The 27,753-nt window shown below is 33.0% G+C and overlaps 2 protein-coding genes across 2 annotated transcripts in view; both read left to right on the top strand.

The window, feature by feature from the left end:
• The window catches only part of LOC134718282 (GA-binding protein subunit beta-1-like), a 36,452-nt gene extending 36,096 nt beyond the window's left edge, over positions 1–356 (top strand). Inside the window, exon 9 of the mRNA XM_063580775.1 lies at positions 66–356. Within this exon, the coding sequence (XP_063436845.1) occupies positions 66–350 (285 nt within the window). The 3' untranslated portion in view covers positions 351–356. The remainder of the gene's footprint in view (positions 1–65) is intronic.
• On the top strand, positions 356–24,117 carry LOC134719152 (uncharacterized). Its single transcript, XM_063582131.1, has 8 exons — positions 356–519; positions 1,141–1,913; positions 2,561–2,591; positions 3,990–4,261; positions 13,429–13,456; positions 14,871–15,194; positions 19,241–19,531; positions 20,854–24,117. Exons 1-8 carry the CDS (start codon positions 474–476, stop codon positions 21,186–21,188), a joined length of 2,100 nt encoding a protein of 699 aa, XP_063438201.1. The 5' UTR covers positions 356–473; the 3' UTR covers positions 21,189–24,117.
• Positions 24,118–27,753: the final 3,636 nt, after the last annotated feature.

The following is a 27,753-nucleotide window of genomic DNA, read 5'->3' on the forward strand; positions in this document are numbered from 1 at the left end:
TATAAATCACCAGGTGTGCGATGCAGTATCAGTGTATTATTTTGTCAACTTTTTATGTTTAACAGGAGAATATTGCGACCAGACGTGAAGAGCTTTACAGAGGAATTGAGGAATTGTTTAAAGACCACGAGGGAAAACATCATCTGGTCCTTAGACCTCTAATATTTGTCAATGCCAAAGATCAAGCCGACCCAGAAATAGAAGTTCTGAAGAAAACAATAACAGAACTAACATTCGACCACCCATGCTGGGGTGAAAGGATGCCGAATGCATGTGTTCCACTGGAGCTTGAGATCGCTGAACTAGTGGCAGAAGGAAAGCAAATAATGTCATTGGCTGAAGTTAAATAATTAAATGCTATCAGCGAGGTGTCTGTCCTGTCTCCTGAGCAGTTGACCGATTTTCTACATTATCAACATTCTCTAGGGAAAATTGTCTATTTTGACACACCACAGCTAAGAGATAATGTTATCATGAGTCCCCTTCTTATGGTGGAAGTTATGAGATCTTTTATTACTGGTGTGTAAATATTTTCATTGAGTAATAATTAAATTGCTGGTAAAAAACATACAAAAATATTGTTTACCAGCCAATAATAGCACTAGGGACTGTTAAATGGTGCCCTTAACTAATCTTTAAGTTGGTTTTTCAGAACTTTTTATTATACGATTAGTAAAAAATTATAAATTTTAGTATTCACAGTTTCAATACTTGTTAAATTATAGCTAATTATTTTTTATGCTGTGAAACTTTGGAGAGAATAACAGTTTTAACTTATGTTTTGTAAAATCATAATGGAAAATTATGATAAAAAAACATTTTTTTTTAAACTGAAACTGAAACGTAATAGCTTAAAAGGTATAGGTATAACTATAAAACTTCATGGTTTATAAATATAGAATAAATTTTAAAGTGTAACATTTTTCCACAATGAGAAACGATTCAATTTAGATCATCAAATGCCTTGATTAAGGAAAGATAATTTGTTCTAAAATAGAACATGTTATAGAATTATTAAGATAAGATTATTTTCCTGTGCTGATCAAGGTGAGCAACATAGCTTCCATAGATACATTTTAATATAAGTATATTTTTGACTGTAATTTCAAGTCTTAAGATTGATTTTATTTCTTTTTATAGATGTTGAATTCTGGCCAAAAGAAGATAACACAAGAAAAACCTTCAAAAAGATGTCTGAAAATGGAATGATACAAAAATTAGACCTCTACCAGATGTGGGAGCAAGAAGAATTTTGTCAGATATTACTCTTTAAAGAGTACATATTTGATATGCTGATACACCTTGATATCGTATCTGAACAGCGTAGATATGATACAAAAACAGGAAGTCGGCTACCAGTAGAACACTTCTTTGTACCCTGTATGCTTACCCAAAGAAATGATACAGATTTCTTGACACAAGAATGTACACCAGAGAGGACTGTTAGTTTGGCCTTTGTTTTTAACGGAACCGTTGTTCCTCCAGCTTTACCGAATCGTCTCATTTGCGCATGTCTCAGTATGTGGACATTGAAGCAATACCGTGGAAGGAAACTTATGTTTTCTGGGTTTGTTGGGTTATCAGTTGATAAAGAGCATGATATCGTTGTCTGTGTAGAAGGAAATAAGATCTTATTGCACCTAGTCCACAAGCGCTCCAAGGGTTTGATAATACCTGAGATAGCCACTAGTGTCAGAGAATGTTTGCATTTAACATTGGAGAGGATTTCAGAATTTTATCAGTCCACTGTCCACGAAAAAGTCAACAGTCAACTACCATTTCACACTGAGTATTCCTGCTCAAGATTTATCTGTTACTTTCCAGAAGAAAGATTAGCTTTAAAAATTGATGAGTGCGTTTGTAACCATGGTGACGACATTACACTCAACTGGAAGGTTTGGAACCAGAAACAGGTTTGTATACTAGCATTGAATATGCAAGTTATTTTGTAATCACCTAATTCCCCCTACCACAATAAAGAGATGTAGTTGAAGTTGAAACTTTGTACACAAGTTCCCTATGATCCTTCTAATTTTAATGCCAAATTAGAGTTTTGACCCAAATTTCACGGTCCACTGAACACAGAAAATGATAATGCAAGTGGAGCATCTGTGTACTATGGACACATTCTTGTTTTCTTATTATAACATGTGATGAGACCAAAAACAGAAATCTGTTTTTTTTTGGAAAGCAAACAATTAAAGTAAAATAAGTAAATTAACGATTGGCTAACTTTTAATCCATTTAAATATATGTGTACAATTTGTTAAAAAGGTATGGTTCTTTTTGCTCAAAAGGAATTTCAAGACATAACTTACATTTCACGAGGGAGTTTACCTTATTGAGTTTCATTTCAGCTAATTGGTCAATCTGTTTGCAGTTAGCTAATAAGATATTAATTTACAGAAAGATATGTCAATGTTAATCAATCGAATTCGGGTCATAGTTACTGTTAATAGTTCAAATTGTTGTGTTTAGTATATGCTTTGTTATAATTAGTGTCTGTGCAGTTTCTTGTGGATGTTGAATTTACAATTATATATTTGTTTTCCTTTAATAGAAACAAAAGCAGTGTGATCCCGATTGTACAGGTATAGTTATGTGTTTTGTATTTAACTTCGTGTTTTGTTATTGATAGAATAATACCAAAAGAGTTAATAATGAATTGACATGAGCTCTCAGTGATACTTCCTTAACTGACTGAACTAATTAAACCACGAAGGTGTCAACCCCTAGGATACCTTAGTTGTATATGATATAACATATGAGAATTATTGGATTTCAATGCTCTTGGGTTTCGTAATACACTTCTTTTACTATTTATCTCTTGATTTCATTAGACACTGAATTATTCCAAGTTCGATTACCCATTCACAGGTCAGTTACATCTTTTCATTAAACATACTTTGAAGATGACATCAAACTGCTCATATGATCTTAAAAAGAAATACACTGAAAATAACATAAACATTCTGAAAATATACATTGAAACAATGACCTCAGAGGCTAAATATGGCAAGGAATCAATAACACTTATATTTAAACAGATGTCCAATTGGTTCTTAGTATGCATCACCGGATTTTCATTGCAGATGATGCATAATACATTGAAAAGAAATTGAATGAAATTTGTTTTCTCGTTAAAAAACAGTTCTATATATGAACTAAATATCTGCTTTAAATAAATTAGAGACAATTGATGATTACTGGTGTTGAACTTTTGGAACAAATCAAATCATAAGAAAATCTCTGGAGCTAAAAGTGGAACGATACCAGATGTCAAAAAAGAAAGCATTACCTACTGTTCTTACAAATTACACCAATCAAATGTGCATTTAGTTAAAATTTCACAATAAGATAAGAAGCTATCGGTAAATTATAGTTCAGAAGACATTTTGTATCTTAATATGCAATTCCATAAACAACAAGTCTTCTGTTGGTTTTCTTTTTTTTTGTATCACAGACACATCATGCATATCAACCAATTTCTATAGGCGACTTAAACTTTGTAATTTTAGAAAGATTAATTGTACATGTACCAGGAATGTCAAAGAGATGTTCCATTAAATATCATGTGTAGCGGGCTAAGTATACAGCGTTCTATTACAATTTGTGAACAGTTGCGTTATTCTGTATAAGTATAATATTTTCATCTACTTTCATTTGATATCAAAACTCAGTTTTTATGAATAATGTAACTAAATAAGTCGTATACTGAGAAGATCATTTGACTGCTAGATACAAATTATTGCAAGTTTACCAATTTCCTATATATTTGGGTTTCTCATCAAATTTTGTCAATGTAATGCGGCTGTTAACAACTGTCAATTAAATTGGAGGTTCATCTTGCAATGAAAACAGGTTTAACCGTTTTCTAAGAAATATGATAATTATCATTGTATAAATATTGCATATGTTGTTAAAGCTGTATGCTTATGTAGTGTATCTGTAAAGATTTGTCATATATATTTGTTATATATTAATTTAAGGTTTGAGTGAAGATGCATTATCTCAGATTCCAAGTAACACAGAGTTGCTACGTTTGTCTGTTAATTGTGACAAACTCATGATACATGATTTAGCTATTCATCTTGAAATGGAAGAAACAGAATGGAATGATATAGTAGAGAATTACCCAAGAAATACACAAATGGTCAAGTTTTTAACACTTATTGATTTGAGAGAGAACAATGGCATACGTTTTGGAGATTTGGCCAAAGGCTTAAGAGAAATGAAATTAACGACACATACCTTATGTATGGTAAGCTATGTATGATACTGATAAATTCCTCATTTTCTTCATGTTTTTCTTCTGTTTTTTCTTACCCGTCAACTTCACCCAGAGGTTTTCAGTAGAATTGCATCATATTTGCTCTTTGTGTTTTATTTTTTTTAATTATTTTATTGACATTATTATTTGATATTAATAACTTATAAATATTTGGTAAGAAGTTAAAATTCTGAATGTAATTATGTGTTCAATGCCAGTTTGAAGCACAATTTACAATTAGAGTAAATTTGTATCCATGGCAATAATTTTGTGTGTTTTGAAACAATTGAATATCCAATTCAATATAATTGTTTTTTTATTCAATAGCTGTTTTGGGGAATTTTTTTTTGCACCATCACATACGATGCATACATTTATGTTAATGTTTGTAAGAATAAAATAACATCTTGCATATATACATATAGGTACATGTATATCGATACGAAACTTGAATATAAAAATGAGAAAAAAATATTTGTTAATACGTTCCCTCAGGTAAATTTTCGTAGTAAAATTAGACATTTGATGATTTGTGGAAAAAATGTAATGAAGGGATAGGTAATGTAAAAAAAAATGAAATTCAGATAGAGATACTGAGTTTATCTATACACTGATATTCATAACAACACAGGACAAAGTCTGCAACTCCAGGAACGCAGTCAATGTATGAAGGAATGCCAACAACCTTTGAATAAACTTAATTGTAGAGATTTAAAGATATTGTCAAGGAAAAAATTGAAAACGAGAAGGACATATTTTGCAAAAAATAAACATCAAGTCAAATGTATTTGAATTTGCCAAAACAAACACTAACACTAAGCTAACTTGTAAAAGGGACACACTAGAAGAGTTATTCTTCTTCAATAGGGATTTTATTTGTATTGTCTTGCCTGCAAAAAAAGAATGCTATGCATAGGGATCCTTAAACGATGGCTTAAACTATGTATATAAAAATTACTTTTTCAGAAGGTGCTTCAAACCTTGTATATAGATGTTTCTGATATATCAAAGGGAATAGGTTAACTTTAATTGGTGTATGGAATGAAAATAAAGTTAACATTCTTGTCCAGTAGGTTGATGACCTAGTCATCATTTTCATGGTTCATTTTCAAGTTTTTGTGCATATAGCTTTGTCTAAAACTATAAATAAGCTATTTTTTTTAGTGGCTGGAATGCTTGTTAGGTGTTGATACATGTCTTAAGGGTTGATCTGACCCTTTACCTCATGTTCATTGTTTTTTGCCGAAAAAACACTTTTTGTTGTATGGACTGCTTCTAAGATGCTATTCACAATAGGTCAACTAAAGTAAGTGTATGACATACGTGTATATGTACATAAACTCATCATAGATACCAGGAGTATGTTCGATAAGGTCCTAAAATGGCCCTCTTTTTTAGCGCAAATTTCAAATTCGGATTTATTGACCAATATCACGACAAATTATAGCTAGATAGGATATAAGCCATTTTGTTTAAAATTTTACGTTTCTGCATTTCATTATGACGTCACAAGTACTCATATTGATTTTTCACGAAAAAATCAATGAAAATGGGTAAATTTCCAAAGATTATTTGACAGGAAACATAGAGCGCATACGATGACAACAAAGATCTTTTAAAATAATGTTTGTGAAGACATTTAACATGTCTTATTTGAATATTAAGCTTGTCGACGCCTGCGCTCTATGTTTCCTGGTCCTTTATTTGGTTGAAATCCCGCTGATTTTGTCAAATTTCACCAAAATCCCTTATCTTGACCGTTTTGGAATGTAAAAATCGTTGTGTTAGAATTAAACTTTGACAAAAACAGCTCTGTTTAACTTTTTCATATGTCTTTAAGGCAACTTAAAACAATTATTGTCTTGTAACCATGAACTTTATAATTGGGGCCAAATATGGTACTTACCGAACTTACTCCTTAATTATACATGTCAGACGCGTGTTTCATCTACAAAAGACTCATCAGTGACGCTCGAATCCAAAAAAGTTAAAAAGGCCAAATAAAGTACAAAGTTGAAGAGCATTGAGGACCAAAATTCCTACAAGTTTTGCCAAATCCAGCTAAGGTAATCTATGCCTAAGGTAGAACAGCCTTAGTATTTCAAAAATTCTAATTTTGTAAGCAGTTAATTTATAAATATAACCATATCAATGATAATTCGTGTCAGTACAAAAAGTGCTGACTACTGGGCTGGTGATACCCTCGGGGAAATAAATCTCCACCAGCAGTGGCATCGACCCAGTAGTTGTAAATAAACTCATCATAGATAACAGGACTAAATTTTGTATACACACCAGACGCGCGTTTCGTCTACAAAAGACTCATCAGTGACGCTCGAATCCAAAAAAAGTTAAAAAGTCCAAATAAAGTATGAAGTTGAAGAGCATTGAGGACCAAAATTCCTACAAGTGTTGCCAAATCCAGCTAAGGTAATCTATGTCTGAGGTAGAAAAGTCTTTCAATGTTTAGTTCAACTGTACTTCATTGTCAATGTTCATCAACCAACGTAACGTTTTCATTGTTAGGCTAATTTCCAAGATGCTTTTTACCTTTTTTATAAGGAAAATGTCCATTGCAAAAGAAAATGACTATAATTGATGAGTATACTAAATCTCCGAAACAGGTTCATCGTTTGAAAAATGCAATCCTTTTATCTAGTTTGTTTCCAATGTGCATCATTTGTTTGTGCATATCCTGATAATTTTACTGAACATAAAGCATATAAGTATACACAAGCAATTTATATACATGTATATGATGTTTTAGTTTTTTTACAGCTTATATGTTAATTGTAAATGTGTAAGTAATGTTTGAAATAATGAAAATAATATGCAATTAAACTGTATTCAACCTGGTTTCAATGACATGAAACACAAATTTTCACTTTAAACCAATATGTTTAGGTCAGGTTCCTGAATTGGAAAATTAATATGACTAATAGTTTCTAAATTTGATGAGGGAATAGTAAGTTACCATTTCCCTATTGTGTTATGCCTCAATATGAAAATAAGGAGATGCGGTATGAATGCATATAAAACAACTATCCACCAAAGTTAATTTAAAGTTGATGTATGCAATTATAGGCAACCGCATGGACTTCAACGTCAATAACACTAGATACAAAATTCAAAATCCAAGAACTACTATTAAACTGAAGGTCAATTAATGTCGAACTCTTCATCATTGTTATAATATGTCGACATACTTTACAGGAGTAACATGTGGTTTATTACTTATAGAGCTTGATGTTTGCTTTGTTAAGTCTTCAGTAAAACTGTTTTTAGGCAGTTAAGCTGCCTTATGCCAGCACCCTAGATTTGTGTCCTACCCAATAAATGCTGAAATATGTGCCATTGTTATTATCTAGCTGGATATTATGTTATTTATAACTAATTGGACAGTTTTTTTTATACTTTTAATTCTTGATTACAAAAAATATTATCAGAAAAACCTTAAATGATCGTCAATTTATGCTATTGTTTTTTTGTTTGTCTTTTTCATTTTTAGCCATGGCGTTGTCAGTTTGTTTTAGATTTATGAGTTTGACTGTCCCTTTGGTATCTTTCGTCCCTAATTTATCCAAAAGTTTTGAAGTTGCACATAGGAAGTAGGACACATTAGGGATCTTTATGCAGTTTATTATCCCTGAGATTTTGGCTAAGCTGTCAAAGAACAAATGTATGAAATGTTTAATCGCCGAAAATCTCTAAAGACAAGTAGTTTAGATTTTCCAAATGGCAAAAGTCGTAGGAATATTGTTTGTCGTCAATACGTAGTCAACTACGTCAGTAGTCTTAAAATAAGTTCCACTGTTCATGCTGTTGGCGGCAATTTTAAATTGTAAGACGAAATTGTTTTATCTTTTCAATTTGGAGGCAGGGGTTCAAATTAACGATTGTCCGAGGTCTGCAAACTTCCACTTATGCAGTCGGACTTTCGATTTGGTTACTAGCTACGCTAGACATTCCCGACTTGAGACGGGAAATAAAAAAAATAACTTTGCAAACTTTTTTACCAAAGTCTCCTAATTAACGATATCAAAACTTGTTTTAGCATTATTATTCATGACAGCGATGTTCATTTTGTTCAACCGCTAGCTTTATACAGAAAATCGCCGACACATAATGTGTAAATTCGAGTAAAATCGTATCTGACAAAAACAACATTGAAAACAAAATGGCTGACATGAAAAAAAAATTACAATATCTGATCCGATTCCGGAAGCGGATATTGGTAATTCCGGGTTTTGGCGATCTTTGAACTTTTAAAAAAATTAGACAGATGACAAAATACATCTTTGCATGGTAAATAAATATAAACACTAGAATTGAAAACCAAAAGATATATGCAAAAGAATGAAAAAAACAGAAACTATTTGTACTGAAACTCAAAATTACTTTTTGACAAATTTTAATATCAAAATCGAATACAATGTGAGTCTTTGTGGCAGCTGTGATCAGTATGTCAAAATCCAATACAATGTGAGTCTTTGTGACAGCTGGGAACAGTTAAAGTGTAAACATATTACTGCAATGTCAATGGGTATTTTTTTTCTCAATTTTGATGGGTCAGTTAAAATAGCTGGAAGGTTCTTTTTTTTACACATATAGTGCAACTAGATTATATGATACCTGAATGTAAGCAAATCATATGAGATGTATGTGGAGTCCTTTGGGGCACTCTACCCCTCCTGTTTGATCAAATGAAATATAGGTGAAGTCCCTAGGGTCACCCACCACCTCCTGCTTTAGAACTTGGAATCAGTCGAGATCCTCACCCCTCAACCCTAGTTATTCATGTATGGGACAATATAACTAATCAAATGAAATATAGGTGAAGTCCCTAGGGTCACCCACCACCTCCTGCTTTAGAACTTGGAATCAGTCGAGATCCTCACCCCTCAACCCTATTTATTCATGTATGGGACAATATAATTAATCAAATGAAATACATGGGGAGCCCCTGGGGTCACCCCAACCCTCCTGTTTGGGAACTTTGAAACAGTCGAGATCCCAACCCCTAAAGCATACATATTCATGTATGGGACAGTATTATAAATCAAATGAAATATAGGGGTAGTCCCTGTGGGTCATCACACCCTCCTGTTTGAGAACTTGGAAACGGTCAAGATCCCCACCCCTAAACCATATATATTCATGTATGGGACAATATAACAAATCATATGAAATATAGGTGGAGTTCATGGGGCCTCTCTACCCCTTCCTGTTTGAGAATTTAAAAACGGTTGAGATCCCCACCCATAAACCATATATATTCATGTATTGGACAATATAACAAATCAAATGAATTAAAGGGGGAGTCTCTAGAGTCACTGCACTCTCATGTTGTTTGAGAACTTGGAAACAGTCGAGATCCCCACCTTTAAATTAAACCATATATTTGTATGTATGGGACAAAAGAACTAATCAAATGAAATATAGGGAGAGTCCTAAGGGTCACCCTACCCAATCCTGTTTGATAACTTGGAAACAGATGAGATCCCCACCCCTCAACCATATATATTCATGTATTGGACAATATAACAAATCAAATGAAATATAGGGGAAGTCACTGGGGTCCCCACCCCCTCCTGTTTGAAAACTTGATAACGGTCGAGATCCCCACCCCTAAACCATATATATTCATGTATCGGACAAAATAAAAAATCAAATGAAACATAGGGTTAGTCCCTAGGGTCACCCACACCCTTTTGTGTGTGTTTCGAGTTTTGTGAACTTGTAAAAGATTGAGATACCAACTCCTAAACCATATTCATTCCTGTTTGTCATTTCAAAAAGATTGAATGACATACAAGGTCAATCTCATGGGCGTCACATATGCATATCACTTTGCTGGACTTAACACCTGTCATTTTATTCCAAACTTAGATATCATGGACTTGGGGTGAAGGTGGGAGTCAGTTACATTTACTATGGACAGTTCAGTCAGACCTCACCATTGATACCTGTAGTAGTAAACATTTGTCTGATTTGTGTCTCATAAATTTTGTACTGTAGAACGCAAACTCAGTTTACTTTCCGGGGTAGCAAGTCCATTCATACTATTACAAGCTCACACTAAAGTCAACTTGAACTACTAACAGTCAACTAATGCGAACAATTACGATCAACTAGAAGAACTTCAATCATTGTGAATTTGTTCCACTGCTGACTCAAGACTCTTGACCATGAAAAAAAATATTCTTGATATATACGTTGCTATTGAAAACCTTGATAACATATGAATTATTTGCCTTAATGATAATTCATTAAATGAAGAACATAAATGTACAATTATATATGAATGTTTAATGTTTGTTCTTTTAAATCTTTAAAAAAAATTGATGCAATATTGCCACAGTTTTCATAATAATGTTTGCCTTGCCTTTGATTAATTTAATGTGGTGTATACTTCGTTTGTCTGTTCGTCTTGTTTCGTTTTAGCCATGGCTTTGTCAGTTTATCATCGACTGATGAGTTTGGAATGTCTTTTTGGTACTTTCTGATTCTTTTTGTCTAATGTGCTTGGATAACAAAATATGAAAGCAGTTGAGCTGTAATGAATTATTGGAACCACAAGTCACATGGTGTGTTTAGCTATGTTTCAAAGTTTCACAGATATTTGGTATTCAACTCCTCGAAATTGCTGTCATATGGTTTACAGATCTTGCGGAGAGCGATCGTGTAATGTCATATTACAAGTGGGAACTGTTCTGTAAGCGTACATTACAGATTCAAACACTTAAAATGCAGCAGGCAAAGACGACCATATCTAGCTTGGGCACAATATTGCCTTTGTTTTTATTTGAACACCAAGTTATTTATTCATTTAGCCTTCCCAAGATTTGAGTTCAAGCCATTAATATCAAAAATGAGTTCAAACCCATGGCTGATGTTCTAAATATATCACTAATTTATTTTGAAACATTTGTCAACGATTAGAACACATCAGTTGTGATGTTTGCTAAGTATATTGTTAAATAAGATTTTGTGTAGAATAGGGAAATTAGGAAAGGATAAAAAAAAATATTCTTTTCTGAAGTAGTAATGTTCAGATGTTTCAAGTTTACATCTTTTTATTTACACTGATCTACTCATCATTTTTATACGACCGCAAATTTTGAAAAAATTTTCGTCGAATATTGCTATCACGTTGGCGTCGTCGTCTGCGTCGTCGTTGTCGTCGTTGTCGTCGTCGTCGTCGTCCGAATACTTTTAGTTTTCGCACTCTAACTTTAGTAAAAGTGAATAGAAATCTATGACATTTTAACACAAGGTTTATGACCACAAAAGGAAGGTTGGTATTGATTTTGGGAGTTTTGGTCCCAACATTTTAGGAATAAGGGGCCAAAAAGGGCCAAAATAAGCATTTTCTTGGTTTTCGCGCTATCACTTTAGTTTAAGTTAATAGAAATCTATGAAATTTTGACACAAGGTTTATGACCACAAAAGAAAGGATGGGATAGATTTTAGGAGTTTTGGTTTCAACAGTTTAGGAATTAGGGGCCAAAAAAGGGCCCAAATAAGCATTATTCTTGGTTTTCGCACAATAACTTTAGTTTAAGTTAATAGAAATCAATGAAATTTAAACACAATGTTTATGACCACAAAAGGAAGGTTGGTATTGATTTTGGGAGTTGAGGTCCCAACAGTTTAGGAATTAGGGGCCAAAAAGGGACCCAAATAAGCATTTTTCTTGGTTTTCGCACCATAACTTTAGTATAAGTAAATAGAAATCTATGAAATTTAAACACAAGGTTTATGACCATAAAAGTATGATTATGGTATTGATTTTGGGAGTTTTGGTCCTAACAGTTTAGGAAAAAGGGGCCCAAAGGGTCCAAAATTAAACTTTGTTTGATTTCATCAAGAATTGAATAATTGGGGTTCTTTGATATGCGGAATCTAACTGTGTATGTAGATTCTTAATTTTTGGTCCCATTTTCAAATTGGTCTACATTAAGGTCCAAAGGGTCCAAAATTAAACTTAGTTTGATTTTGTCAAAAAATTAATCGGTTGGGTTCTTTGATATGATGAATCTAAATATGTATTTAGATTCTTGATTATTGGCCCAGTTTTCAAGTTGGTCCAAATCGGGGTCCAAAATTAAACTTTGTTTGATTTCATTAAAAATTGAATAAATGGGGTTCTTTGATATGCCAAATCTAACTGTGTATGTAGATTCTTCATTTTTGGTCCTGTTTTCAAATTGGTCTACATTAAAGTCCAAAGGGTCCAAAATTAAACTTAGTTTGATTTTAACAAAAATTGAAATCTTGGGGTTCTTTGATATGCTGAATCCAAACATGTACTTAGTTTTTTGATTATGGGCCCAGTTTTCAAGTTGGTCCAAATCAGGATCTAAAATATTATATAAAGTATTGTGCAATAGCAAGTCTTTTCAATTGCACAGTATTGCACAATGGCAAGAAATATCTAATTGCACAATATTGTGAAATATCAATATTTTTTTTTAATTAGAGTTATCTTTCTTTGTCCAGAATAGTAAGCAAGAAATATCTAATTGCACAATATTGTGAAATAGCAATTTTTTTTTTAATTGGAGTTATCTTTCTTTGTCCAGAATCAACTCAAATCTTTGTTATATACAATGTATAATCACTTTTTACTACCAACTGATAAATTAAAATAATCTTTACCATTCAGTGATAACAAGCAGTTTTTTTACATATTAATATCTTATGATGTATTTAAATGAGTAGTTATTGTTGCAAACTCCATTAGAAATTTAATTGAGATTAATTTGGAATAAGGGAAAGGGGGATGTGATTAAAAAAATTGGGTTCAATTTTCTCATTTGAAATGAAATTTCATTAATAAAATGAAAATTTCTTCAAACATTTTTTTGAGAGGATTAATATTCAACAGCATAGTGAATTGCTCTAAGAGAAAACAAAAATTTTAAGTTCATTAGAACACATTCATTCTGTGTCAGAAACCTATGCTGTGTCAACTATTTAATCACAATCCAAATTTAGAGCTGAATCCAGCTTGAATGTTGTGTCCATACTTGCCCCAACCGTTCAGGGTTCAACCTCTGCGGTCGTATAAAGCTACGCCCTGCGGAACATCTGGTTAAATAAGCATTGTGGAACTTTGACTATTTTTAAAATGTCTGATTTTATTCCTTTTTCAGATGAGGAGGAGAAAACAATTGATATCTAGTGAGTACTGGTTAGAACTATACAGATATTTACATTTAAAATGGCAAAGCTAGGTTCTTCAAGTTCTCTAATTGTCATGATTATTAGTGCTTTTGATATCCCCTCGCGTAGCATATCTAAATTGCATATTAAGCACTTTATCTGTTTATTGGTCAAATCATTGATATTTTTATATGACATCAAACATTTTTGCAGTCGTATATTGGTATCACGTCGTAATCCCCATCGTCCGAAGACACTGGGTTTCATGATAATAACTTTAGTAAATGCAAATATAAATCTATGCAATTTAAATACAAGGTTTATAACCACGAAAGAAAGGTTGTGATTGATTTTGGGGATTATGGTTCTAACAATTTAGGAATAAGGGGCCCAAAAAGGGCCCAAATTAGCATTTTTCTATTTTTCAGACAATAACTTGTGGTATGGTGTTTACTATACTACAAAAGGGTAGGATTGCTGAGGGAATAAGGGGGAAAACAAAGGTTTTTCAGGTTAATGGATAATTAAACATTACCGGACAAATTATAAATTTTGATTACCTCTCTTACACTGCTTTTAATTATGTATATATAAATGTTGTATTGTCTTGAGGTGATTGCCTGTCAATTTTTTTTTTTTTTATTTTTTTTTACAAATGCTGTTAAGGAAAAACTATTTTAAGCCATGATTATGTATGTCATTTTCTATTTTAAGACATTTATGACTTATTTAAACGGATAATCATGGTTGCAAATTCCATAGGAAATTTGAATTCAGATTATGACCATATCTAGAGGGAAATGATTTTTTTTAAAAGGAGGGGAGGAGGTAAACAAAAAATTTAAATTAAAAAAAGGGGGCAATAGTTTCCCATTTCAGATTTAAGCAATAAAAAAGAATATTTTTTAGATATTTTGTTTTTGGCAAAGGGGGATAATTTTTTTCTTAATTTTTCTTTGGGGGGGGGTCAATTTGCAACAGCATAGTGTATAGCACAAGAGCAAAAAGAGGGGTGGTAAAAGAACTTTATGTGTGGGTAGGAGTGTCAATCCGCAACAGCATAGTGTATTGCACAGAAGCAAAAAAAGGGGGGTCAATAAAATTTGAAATTTTAGGGATGAGGTCAGTTCGCAAAAGAATAGTGTATTGCACAAAAGCAAAACATTGAATATAAATTATAATCATATAACCAATTCTAGGTTCTTTGACTTCAGATATTCTGTGTCAGACACCTATTATGTGTTAAATATGTAATTCCAACCAAATTCAGAGCCGTATCACGCGCAAATATTGTGTCCATTTTTGCCTATATACCTTTATTCAAACCAACTATTCATGAGTTATGATCAAGATAAATCAAGACAATTTCTAAGTATCCACAACATTTATAAAGTTTAAATGTCATTGAGTAATGCTTGTAATGATATTACAGGTATTCAAGACGATATCTTAGATTCAATTCCTACTGATGAAATATTAGATAACATATCAACACAGATTGGTAAAATGGTCTTTCAACTAGGAATAGAACTTGGATTGTCAATAGCAGATTTAGAGAACATAGACAAATGTAATTGTGACCTGACCGCCCAGAGTAAAGACGTTTTGTTTAGGTGGAGGGGAGACAGATTAGTAAAACCTACAATACGTGTCCTTGAACAAGCTCTGGTGAATAGTAGAAAAGGTGCACGGTGTTTAGAGGAAGTTGTAAAGAATGTGGATCTGCAAACACTAAGAGCTGTAGAAACTGCTACTGGTAAGTGGATGGAATTGTATGTGTCTGGAAGTCATTTGAAGAAGATAGTATATAGGTCAATTCAACTATAAATTATATTCTGCAATAGCTTTGAACAAACAGTTTGTATTAAAAGAAGATGTGGTATGATTGTTAATGTGACAATTTTCCACATGAGACCAAATAACAGTGAAGTTAACAACTATAGGACACTATACGGCCTACAACAATGTACAAAACGAATACCACATAGTCGGCTATAAACGATCCAGAAATGTTTAACAATTCAAACGAAAAAACTAACGGCCTAATTTATGTACAAATGTATGAACGTAAAACAAATATGTAACACATCCACACACGACAACCACTGAGTTACAGTCTCCGGAAAAAAGTTGGTGATAATAGTATGCTGCTTGTGGTCATCTGAGTTGACAAAATAAAAATCAATTCAAACATATTCCATACACTACTTTGGAACAAAAAAAGGTTATATTATTTCAAACTAAGAAGACAATATCAAAAAATTAAAAACAAATCATTTTTTTTTCGTATCAAACCCACAAACAAATCAGTCAACAAGGTAAAATACAAAACAATGAATAATCGACCAAAAATACAAATGTTTCTAAAATCTGTAAACACTGTTTATGGTGTCAAAGCTTTAGATTTTTTATTACCCGTTTGTGTTATTAGGACCCTGTGGACTTAACATCGGTCAAAATGGTCCATTTTGAATAAAGTTCTTAAAACATTTACAAGACCAACTGTATCCAAACTTTGGCTGAATGATTCTGAGTGTATCTTGTGTCAATCATGTTAATCCTGTATATTCAGCACATGACAGTAATGACTTCTTATAGAATTTAAGATGCATTTTTTTTTTATATATCTAGAAACTTCAAAAGATAAGAAAATCTACCCAGAATATTTCACCAAAATCAGATGTTTTCTTATAGGAGCAATTGCCATCAACTTTTGATAGTTGACTAATTTTAATAATAATACATAAACATATATACTGTAAATTTTATTTGCTCTATCCTCATTCTTTTCTTGCTTAACTTTTTTATGACCCACCTAGGAGCATTATGTATTTCGGTCTGTTTGTCTCTCGTTCGTTCGTTCTTCCGTTCGTCATTCTGTCCCGCTTAAGGTTAGGGTTTTTGGTCAAGGTAGTTTATGATGAAGTTGAAATCCAATCAATTTGAAACTCGGTACACATGTTCTTTATGAAAGGATCTTTCTAATTGCATGCCATATTAGAGTTTTGAACATAGAAAATTATAGTGCAAGAGTCGTGTACTATGGCATGTATGGAAAAAATCTTGTTTGATTTCATATTTATGATAGTTAAAAAGAGTCAGTTCAACAACACATTTATGACAAACATTTATACTTTGTACAGGAATCCTTTTTGTCTTAAAAAAAAAAACTTTTTTTTTTCGAAAAATATGTTATATATGCTTTTAACAGGAAATATTTGAGAAGCTATTCTATTTATACTCGTTATGATTCATAAATCATACACAAACATTATTTAAAATTAAGCCCCAATATAATTTCCTAACAACATGAACAATGTGTCTCCTTAGTCGGTATTGCTCCATTTCTTTTTCATATCAACAAGATAACTTTGAAAGTGCAATGTATTTATTTAACTGCCCCGACTCATGCCATTGCCATGATTTATAGCATACTTATAAATATCTGATTTAAGTCTGAACTAAGACAATCGATAAGTTTTAGTGTTTTTGTAGAATATGCTAATTTACTTTATATATGCTAGTTCCCTTACTTCAAATGTTTATATGTGCATCGTTATAGTTAAAACTGGAATACTTTTAAGCATTTTTGATTCAGCATACTACTGTTTTGACTGTAGGAACATGCCAATAGGGGGTCCCGACTATACCACTTTAGTTTAGGTGTTGGATTGTTATTCAATCTACCATTTATTTTTTACAAAATAACATCTTCAGTTTCTATTTTATTAACTGTTAACCTCTTATATGATTGAACTCAAATATTGTTTTTGAAGATATTTTATTTTATCAAACAGCATTCAACATATTAATATTAACAACATATTTCATCTGGAGCATACAGGAGGATTTTTTGAGGTGATTGTCCCTACTGAAACAGTACAATGATTTATTCCCTCAAATAAGAATGTTTATGGTAATGTACAGTGCTGTGATATCAGGGATGATTCCACTCTATAGTTTAGGGCCGCTTAGTGGCCCTTAAATCTGCCAGTGGCCCAAAAAAAATGTTTATGAATATAAATTCCCAATTCAGGAAAACAAAATAAAAATCAGTATTTCCGGAAAAGTTTCAGTCACCGATTACGGCAACTATAATTTTTCATAGTTTGTCGTCAAAACGTAGTAAAATCCGGATAAGAATACTGAATACGATCACATTTTATTAACAACGATTTAATTATGTAAACGTGGAGTAATCGATTCTAGCAGCCGGATTCAAGTGAAAAAAATGTTATGGGAGTATTTGAATTCGCAAAAGTAAGATCACTCAGCAGGTTGATCAAAAACATGCTTTTTGTCAAAATTGGTGTCAAAGCAGACCTCGGCAAAGAACAAATTTAAATTTTGATATAACATTGATGAATAAATTTAAATTAGCGCCGATCTTATAAAAGCAGATCGACCCAGCAGAGCCGGTTGTGTAACTTGATTAAAACTTGTTTTGTAAAAGACATTATTTTATATTTTGCTCTATTTTCTCAAAAGACAAAAGTTTGAGCGTTTTTGAAAATAATGTTGATGATGAACCATACGTGAAATGAGCCCCCCTGAAATACGATGTCATCATTATGAAACTGATTCAAAAGATATAAAAATTATCCAAATAATTTTAAAGTTCACTGGTGCCTGGTGTAATTGCTTTAAATATCTTATCAATTAAGTATATAACCTTTTGTAATTGCTTTTCTGAATTGGACAATTAGCCAGTTCAATTTGAAATCCACATGAATCAATGTAAGTTTATAAAGATGATCTGTTGAAAAAATACTGAATGGATGATTTTTTTCAGTGGTTAATATGGCCGTTTTGTTATTTAATCTAACTTCAAGATATATCATAAACTGTATATTAAGATATCTTATATAAATAAAACTCATCATAGATACCAGGACTAAAGTTTGCATATACGCCAGACACGTGTTTCGTCTACAAAAGACTCATCAGTGACGTTCGAATCCAAAAAAGTTAAAAATGCCAAATAAAGGACAAAGTTGAAGAGCATTGAGATCCAAAATTCCTTAAAGTGTTGCCAAATACAGCTAAGGTAATCTATGTCTGAGGTAGAAAAGCCTTATATAGTTCATTAGATATCTTATATAGTTTGTAAGATATCTTATATAGTTTGTAAGATATCTAATAAAGTTTATAAGATATCTTATAAAGTTAGAAGTATTGAATTTTAAACTTGATGCCTTTTATTATCTATTAATCATGTGTTTCTTTGTCTAATACGTTTTCCTATTTATTTGTATTGCAGTCCTGTAATATTATGTTGTCATTTCAATGTTATATTTAACATTGCCATTTAAGTGCGAGGTTTGGCATGCCACAAAACCAGGTTCAACCCACCATTTTTATCTTTAAAAATGTCCTGTACCAAGTCAGGAAAATGGCCATTGTTATAGTATAGTTCGTTTCTGTGTGTGTAACATTTTAACTTTGTTTTTTTTGTTGTGTCGTTTGTTTTCTCTTATATTTGATATTGTGAATTCACAGTACTATAAGACGTGTCACGGTACTTTTCTATCCCAAATTCATGTATTTGGTTCTGATGTCATATTTGTTTTTCTCATCGGATTTTGTTTAATGCTTAATCCGTTTCTGTGTATGTTACAGTTTAATGTTGTGTCGTTATTCCCCTCTTATATTTAATGCGTTTCCATCAGTTTTAGTTTGTTACCCAAATTTTGTTTTTAGTCCGTAGATTTACGAGTTTTGAACAGCGGTATACTACTGTTGCCATACGTGAAACAGTCATACACTTGTGATCTTTTGAATATTGAATCTTTATCATTACAGATAAGATCAGAAATAATGCAAACAGAATCATACAGGAAATACAAACCAGCCAAATATTAGACCATATGATGACACATCTGGTGATATCGGTAGACGACAGACGCCGTATTGAACAACATGCTGGACAAGATGATCAGAACAAAGCATTGCTGGATATTGTGACCAAAATGAGAGAACCTGCTTACAGTGTGTTTGTTGATGGATTACGTATTTATGGATACGAAGATATCGCTTATGATTTGAAATGTGATTTCAGTCCAAGTCCAACATCAGCATCTGCGGAAAATGAAGGTATGTCTGAAGGGTTTATTATAAACACAAACAAAGAAGGATTTTTACTGAAAACATTTTTAACACTTGTTATATATTCGTTCAAAATAGATATAATGTATTTGATTCTAAAGACTATCTACCAGATCAAAATAGATATAATGTATTTGATTCTAAAGACTATCTACCAGATCAAAATAGATATAATGTATTTGATTCTAAAGACTATCTACCAGATCAATAGATATAATGTATTTGATTCTAAAGACTATCTACCAGATCAAAATAGATATAATGTATTTGATTTTAAAGACTATCTACCAGATTAAAATAGATATAATGTATTTGATTCTAAAGACTATCTACCAGATCAAAATAGATATAATGTATTTGATTCTAAAGACTATCTACCAGATCAATTACGTCGTATTTAATTTATCATAAATAAACTACTTTTCTTGCATACCAAAGTAGGTCACTGGTATATATGATGAGTCTTTCAGGACGAATTTCAGTTTGTGTTAAGTAACTATGATCTTAGACATTGTACCATTGAGTAATTATGATCTCAGGCATTGAGATCAAGATTCTTTTCTACAGTTATAATGAAGTCACAGTTCATTAAGTACCTATTACGAATCAGGCAAATATGACCTCAGATGAATTTCGCTTCTTAGATCCAACTGTAGAAAAGAATAGTGAACATATATAATGCAAAGGCATTAGTTTTGGTCAACTATAAAAAAAAAATCAAAGTGAGAGAAAATAGAATAACAAACAAATTGGCAATTAACTATAAATTGTGAATGTGTATGTTTACCAGCTCTGTTTAAAATGTCAAACGCTTATCATATGTGTTGGATAAATTCAGAGCATACATCTCAATTTGTTTGAAGAAATGTACGATCTATCAATACTACATTCTATGTGGGTATTCAATTTATTCATGAGACATTTGATTTAAGAAAAGGGTGAATAAAATCAAAACAGTAGAAGGGCCACACACCTGAAAAGTACTAAAAATGGCCAAATCCATCCAATGCCAACTTTGCCCGAATGAGTTGAAACCTTAGTTTCTGCATAATTTTTAAATTTATAAACGGTAAATTAAAGAAGGGTTTGTTTTAAATCATGTGAGTAGCAAAGTACTGAATACTAAGCTAATGATACTTTAGGGGACATATAATCCACCAGCAGAGGTATCGACCAAGTGATGTAAAAAAAAATGAAAACACGTTATAAATTTCATGTGGTCCAAATCGCTTTTCTGAATTTAACCTCGTCTTTAGTCATAAAAGGTCAATAGAACTATCTTAAGATTTTTTTTTTTTTTTATTTTGTAGGCTTATCAGTTTGGAATTTTCCATTATATAAAGTTCGTCTACAAAAGAACTACCTCAAGGTCATCACTGATATACAACACGAGAACATAGTAGATCATCTAATATCAAAAGAGGTATTGTCAGTTGATGATGGGAAGAAGATAGAATCTGGTAAAACCCCACAGGAAAAGAACAGGAATTTAATGGACATGCTGTTGCGTAAAAATGAACAGGGATTTAATGAATTTCTCAAAGCCCTACGAAAAGACTCAATTTATGCAGATCTAGCAGATCAAATAGAGAAGACGGAAGTTACTAGCACAGATATGGCAACCCTTCATAAATGCTCAAAATAAAAGAAAAACTTTATACAAGTTAAAGACAGCTAAGACACACACATGTAAACAATGAATAGAAGGAGGTATTGTCAATCCAATGTTCAATGATTTGGTCACTTAAACCGCTAAGACAAACACATGTAAACAATGAATAGAAGGAGGAATTGTCAATCCTATGATCAATGATTTGGTCACTTAAACCATCAAAGTGAATGAATAACAATATACTATTGATAACAATATTTTATATTAAACATATGTCATGTGTGAGTGTCATGCTTGGCAAGGAAAAAGATAAAATATGTACCCCTTTTACGAGTATTCAATCCTGTAAACACAAATCCCCCTACGAGTGTTCGTTCCATAACAGATATGTTAATTATGAAGCAGTCATGACATATTTTATATTCATATAAAATAATTTTAATGTATCTTAATATAATTATTGGGAACCAGTAATTAGAAAGTTCATATGCACTACTGTTTTTTCAAAGGTCAAAACATATGGCTGTGCGGCATATTTTCAACATTTATATGCCTCAAACTTCCAAAAATTTAGACCTATACTCAAGTTATGTACTTCCTATCACTTAACATTTGGTCCTTCTCAGAATTTAATTTGGCTGCTATCCATGTGGATTTATACTGGTAAAGTTCCCAAGATGTGTCACTGTGAAATGAAACATAGATATCATATCTGGGAACCAAAGAGGCGAGGTTTGTGAAACAGCTGTATTCACTAAGTGCAACCTAAAGGAAATATTATAACTTGATACAATATACTATATGTACTATTTTGAATAACCTACATAGCTATAATTAGCTTATTATCAATTTCATTTCAGTCATAATTGTGTATGTACATATGAAATAACTAATTCAGTGACCGAATCTTGTCCTTAAGGTGTTTCTGAATTTGTTTTACATTAACTTGTTGTATATTGTGTTTATCAAACAGCCACTTTTATATGTACATTTGTAAATAAGTAAGCCTCTTCATAAATATAGTTTTGAACAAAAATGCATCGATATGCTCTTATTATGTAAATATAATTATTGCTAACATAATATGGCATTTCACAACAAATGTTTTTGACATAATGCATCTGTTCTGTCAAATGAACTTATCTTTCATCCATCAGAAAAAAGGATTTTAAATTCAAACAGATTAGTGATAAACTACTAAGCAAAAGTTTGGCCTCTTTCAAGTCAGGCTATCTGCACCATGTGTTGTTTGGTGGTGTTTTAGCGCAGTGCTATACAACTTCCTGCTTGCCTTTTTAACATTTTTTTTCGATCGTCACTGATGAGTCTTTTGCTTAAATTCTTCAGAAGATACCAAGACCTTGTTGATAGATATTCAACTGCACAAATAATACTTGATGGTCTTGAAATATAAATTTTAGTCATTGAGGTTTTGTTTATCATCCTAATTACGTGTTGAAGTGTTCCTTTATTTGTCTTCGTAAATTACCTTTACTGTTAAGCCCTTTTTGGTAATACCCTTTTGGAATCTTTTGGTGTGGCTCAGTACTTCAACATCCCGCCATTGTGTTATTGTGCTATGGTCATTTTTGTATTCTTGTATATTTTTACCTATGCGCTTTGGTCTTTATGCCATTTTGCTTTTCTTTGTTGACACATTTGTCTTTTTTTTTATAATGATTAAGATTATTGCACAATGTTGACTGCTGTACCCCTACTTTTTACATTTAAATATTTTATCTATCATGTCTGTTTGTGTTATTTACATATTGTTGTCAATATAATGGAATTTTATGCGACTGTCATACAAAGTGAGAGGTTAAGCTAGCTATTAAACCAGGTTTACTTCACCATTTTCTACATAAGGAAATGCCTGAACCAAGTCAGGAATATGACAGTTGTTTCCCATTCTTTTGATGTGTTTGTGATTTTGATTTTGCCATTTGATAAGGGAATTTTTCGTTTTGAATTTTCCTAGTATTTCTGATATTCTACTTTTTTGTAAACGAAAAATACAATGACGCTCACAAAGATAAGCCTGGAATCTTTTATGAGTTTTTTTTATGTTGTACATCTGTTTAATTTGAAGGAGTCGAGTGTGTAAAATTTAAATTTCAATATTCATTGTCAGTTTTACAAAATTTAACCCCCATTTTCTTTCATCGCGAATATAAAAATTTGTGTATAAAAATAAGGAGATTTGATATGATTGCCAATTAAACAACTATCCACCAAAGTTCAAACAAAGTGGAGGTAATCAATTATAGGCAACTGTACGGGCTTCAACAGTGAGAAAAACCCATTCCGTAAAGTGGGCTATAAAAGGCCCCAACATGACAAATATGAAACAATTGAATTGAGAAAAACGAACGACATAATTCATTTTTGTAATTTATAACAAAACAAATATGACAGACGTGAACCAACCACAACCACTGAACTACAAGCTCCTAACTTGGGACAGGCACATACAGAATGTGGCGGGGTTCAAAATATTTGTGAGCCCTCAGCCTTCCCCTAACCTGGGACATTGTTTCATAGTTATTTCATTTTCTTCCTCTTATTCCTTTATTCCATTATTAACTATTTCTATTGATTTTATGTGAACATGTTTATATATTCTATAATATGTAATATTGATTAGATTTTGTCAGAAATTATTTTGCAACAATGATAGTGCGATTTCATGCTTGATAATTGTCTCATTGTACTCAATCACTACATACGTGTATAAAAAAAATCCTAAGCCTGATTTGTCATAAATTTGTCAACCTTTTGCAATGCATATATACATTTTGCCTTCAAACTGTTTGCATTAGAACAACTGTTTTATTTTAAATACCTAGTGACTTTGTAATTTACAAATAAAATATGTTATGATACCGTTGTGTTTGTTGTTGATGTGATTACTGTAGCGCTATTTGTGTTTTAGTTGTATCTTCTACTTGTATACATGTATAAACTATTAATGCAGTCTACCTTCCTTAAAGGTAAAAACAAAACTATAAACATGTTCTTGTTCTTATTCATTATACGACCCCAAAAAAATTATGGGATTGTAAAATGCTATCATGTCTGCGTCAGCGTCATCCGAATACATTTGGTTTCCAGGCAATATCTTACGTTTCAGTGAATGGATCTCTTTGGAACTTGAGCATAAAGTTCAATACCACAAAAGGAAGGTTGGGATTGTGTTTGGGGTGATTTTAGGAATTAGGGGCCAAAAGGGGGCCCAAAACAAGCATTTTTCTAGTTTCGGGACAATAACTTGTGTATAAGTATTTTGATTACTCTGAAATTGTACCACGAGGTTCAATACCACAAGTCGAAGGTTGGGATGCATTTTGTGGGTAATTGCCCAAACTGTTCAGGAATTAGGGGCCAAAAAATGTCTAAAACAAGCATTTTTCTAGTTTTCAGACAATTACAATTAAGATATTGTCAATTTTCCACACAAAATTTGGGGGTCGCAATTGCTAATTATTTGTATATAGTCTGAAAACAGATTTACTAAGTAATGCGCAACACCACAGTGCACAGTGTATTGCACAATATCAACACATCTTATGTACATATACATTCAAATCATATAACCAATTTTAAGTTCTTTGACTACATTTATTCTGTGTCAGAAACCTATGATGTGTCAAATATTCAATTACAATCCAAATTCAAACGTGTATCAAGCTTGAATATTGTGTCCATTTTTGGCCTAACTGTTCGTGGTTGGACCTCTGCGGTCGTATGCAGCTGCGCTTGGCGAAGCAGTTTATTGTGCAATAACATCAAAGCAGCATCAACATGGTGAGTTTGACAGTCCAACCATTCACAAAGTCAGAACCGAGGTGAAAGATACCAAAGTCATATCCAAACTCATAAGCTGACAACTGCTATGGCAAAAACAAATGCAACCAATAGACAAACAACAGTTTAACAAATGCAACATAAAAAACTAAACTGAGCAACACAAAGCCTACTAAAAACTAGACTGAGCAGCACTAAGCCTACTAAAAACTAGACTGAGCAGCACAAAGCCTACTAAAAACTAGACTGAACAGCACAAAGCCTACTAAAAACTAGACTGGACAGCACAAAGCCTACTAAAAACTAGACTGAGCAGCACAAAGCCTACTAAAAACTAGACTGAGCAGCACAAAGCCTACTAAAAACCGGTAGCTTGAAGCTCTTTTTCGAACAATGAAAGGGATATACTGTTTATCAGTAGAAACATTCATTCAAAATGAAGAAAACCTCATAAAAACAAAGGTTCCTTTGTGGCGACAAAACATAAAAAAAGGTCCCTAATGAAACAATTGCCCAGATAGCAGATGTTTTAAATCATCGATCAAACCATAAGCAAATGTAATAAAATTAACGGTACCAATTTTCTTGCACCAGATGCGCATTTCGACAATACATGTCTCTTCAGTGATGCTCGAGGCCAAAATATTTGAAATCCAAAGCTAATGTAAAAGATGAAGAGCTATAATCCAAAAGGTAAAAAAAGTATAGCCAAATTCAGAAAAGGAATCAGAGCTTTGCATGAGGGAGATACATTCCTTAATTTATAATAATTTCTAGTATTTTATAACAGCCTTAAAAAATGCCTTCCAGAATATATTCAAACGATTATCTATTAACAGGTAGTCTTTATACTTTAGAGATAACTGCTGTATTTGAAGCTTTGCGGATATCCGTCTGTAGTTTTACTGTCGCAAATTTAGTTTACTTGGCTAAGCCTAGCGGAGACAGGTAAACGGATATTTGCCACAATAAAACTGCCGATGGACGTCCGCAAAGCTTCAAATACAGTAGTTATCACTATACTAATGCAAAATACAGTTATCACTATACTAATGCAAAATAAACAAATCAATCAATTTTAGTCATTATTTCATTTTTTTTTACTTTATATTGGTGAAATTACATGCCAATACATTCTGGTATTCAAAATGTCGGCTTCATTAGTTACAGACATGGAGATAGAGAATTTTACGCTTATTGTCATCCAGTTAGACCCATTGATTCAAAATAATTGCATTAAATATATATGTTAATGGACATTGGCTTTTCTTTTCGACGTTTCATCTGCCAATTAAAACATTGACAAGTGTATAAAACACTTGAATATCTGAATTTCTTCTTCAATGGATAATATTCTTGGAAAAATCATCTGGTTAAGCCAGAGCTCTGGGTTAGAGTTAAGGTATTAGGTTGCAAATTTGGAGGCAACTGTATTTCAACGATGGTCAAGTCTCATCAATCCCAGGAAAAAGACAAAACCTCAATGAATCGCATGAACTATAAAAAGATCAACATCTGGTGTATTGATATGATTTGTTTTTCTTCACATTAAAAGCAAAAAAGGCGCGCAATATACATATGATAAACAGATTTATCGGTTCTCGGGCAAATATTCAGTTTTCAGGAGATTTCGGGAAACTGTTGTACCGACTGACAACAACTAGCAAAAAAAAAGAGAAAAAGACAAACAACAGTTCACAAAACACAACGTAGAAAATAAGGACTGAGCACCAGGAATCCCACCATTACCTTGGAGTGAAATCAGGTGATCAGGATGGGACGAACCCCACCATTAACCGGGAGTGACCTCAGGTGCTCAGGATGGGACAAACCCCACCATTAACTGGGATTGATCTCAGATGCTCAGGATGGGACGAACCCCACCATTAACTGGGAGTGATCGCAGGTGCTCAGGATGGGACGAACCCCACCATTAACTGGGAGTGATCTCAGGTGCTCAGGATGGGACAAACCCCACCATAAACTGGGAGTAATATCATGTGCTCAGAATGGGACGAACCCTACCATTAACTCGGAGTGATCTCAGGTGTTCAGGATGGGACGAACCCCACCATTAACTGGGAGTGATCTCAGGTGCTCAGGATGGGACGAACCCCACCATTAACTGGGAGTGATCTCAGGTGCTCAGGATGGGACAAACCCCACCATAAACTGGGAGTAATATCATGTGCTCAGAATGGGACGAACCCTACCATTAACTCGGAGTGATCTCAGGTGTTCAGGATGGGACGAACCCCACCATTAACTGGGAGTGATCTCAGGTGCTCATGATGTGATGAGCCCCATCAATAACTAGGAGTGATCTAAGGTGCTCAGGATGTGACGTACCCCACCATTAACTGGGAGTGATCTCAGGGGCTCAGGATGTGATGAACCCCACCATTAACTGGGAGTGATCTCAGGTGTTCAGGATGGGACGAACCCCACCATTACCTAGGAGTGATCTCAGGTGCTCAGGATGAGACAAACCCCACCATTAACTGGGAGTGTGCTCAGGATGGGACGAACTCCACCATTAACTGGGAGTAATCTCAGGTGCCCAGGATGGGACGAATCCCACCATAAACTGGGAGTTATATCAGGTGCTCAGGATGGGACGAACCCCACCATTAACTGGGGGTGATCTCAGGTGCTCATGATGGGACAAACCCTACCATTAACTAGGAGTTAACTCAGGTGCTCATGATAGGACGAACCCCACCATTAACTGGGAGCGATCTCAGGTGCATAGGATGGGACAAACCCCACCCTTACCACCATGAACTGGGAGTGT

Source organism: Mytilus trossulus, chromosome 5 (assembly GCF_036588685.1).
Source record: "Mytilus trossulus isolate FHL-02 chromosome 5, PNRI_Mtr1.1.1.hap1, whole genome shotgun sequence".
Taxonomy (NCBI): Eukaryota; Metazoa; Mollusca; class Bivalvia; order Mytilida; family Mytilidae; genus Mytilus; species Mytilus trossulus.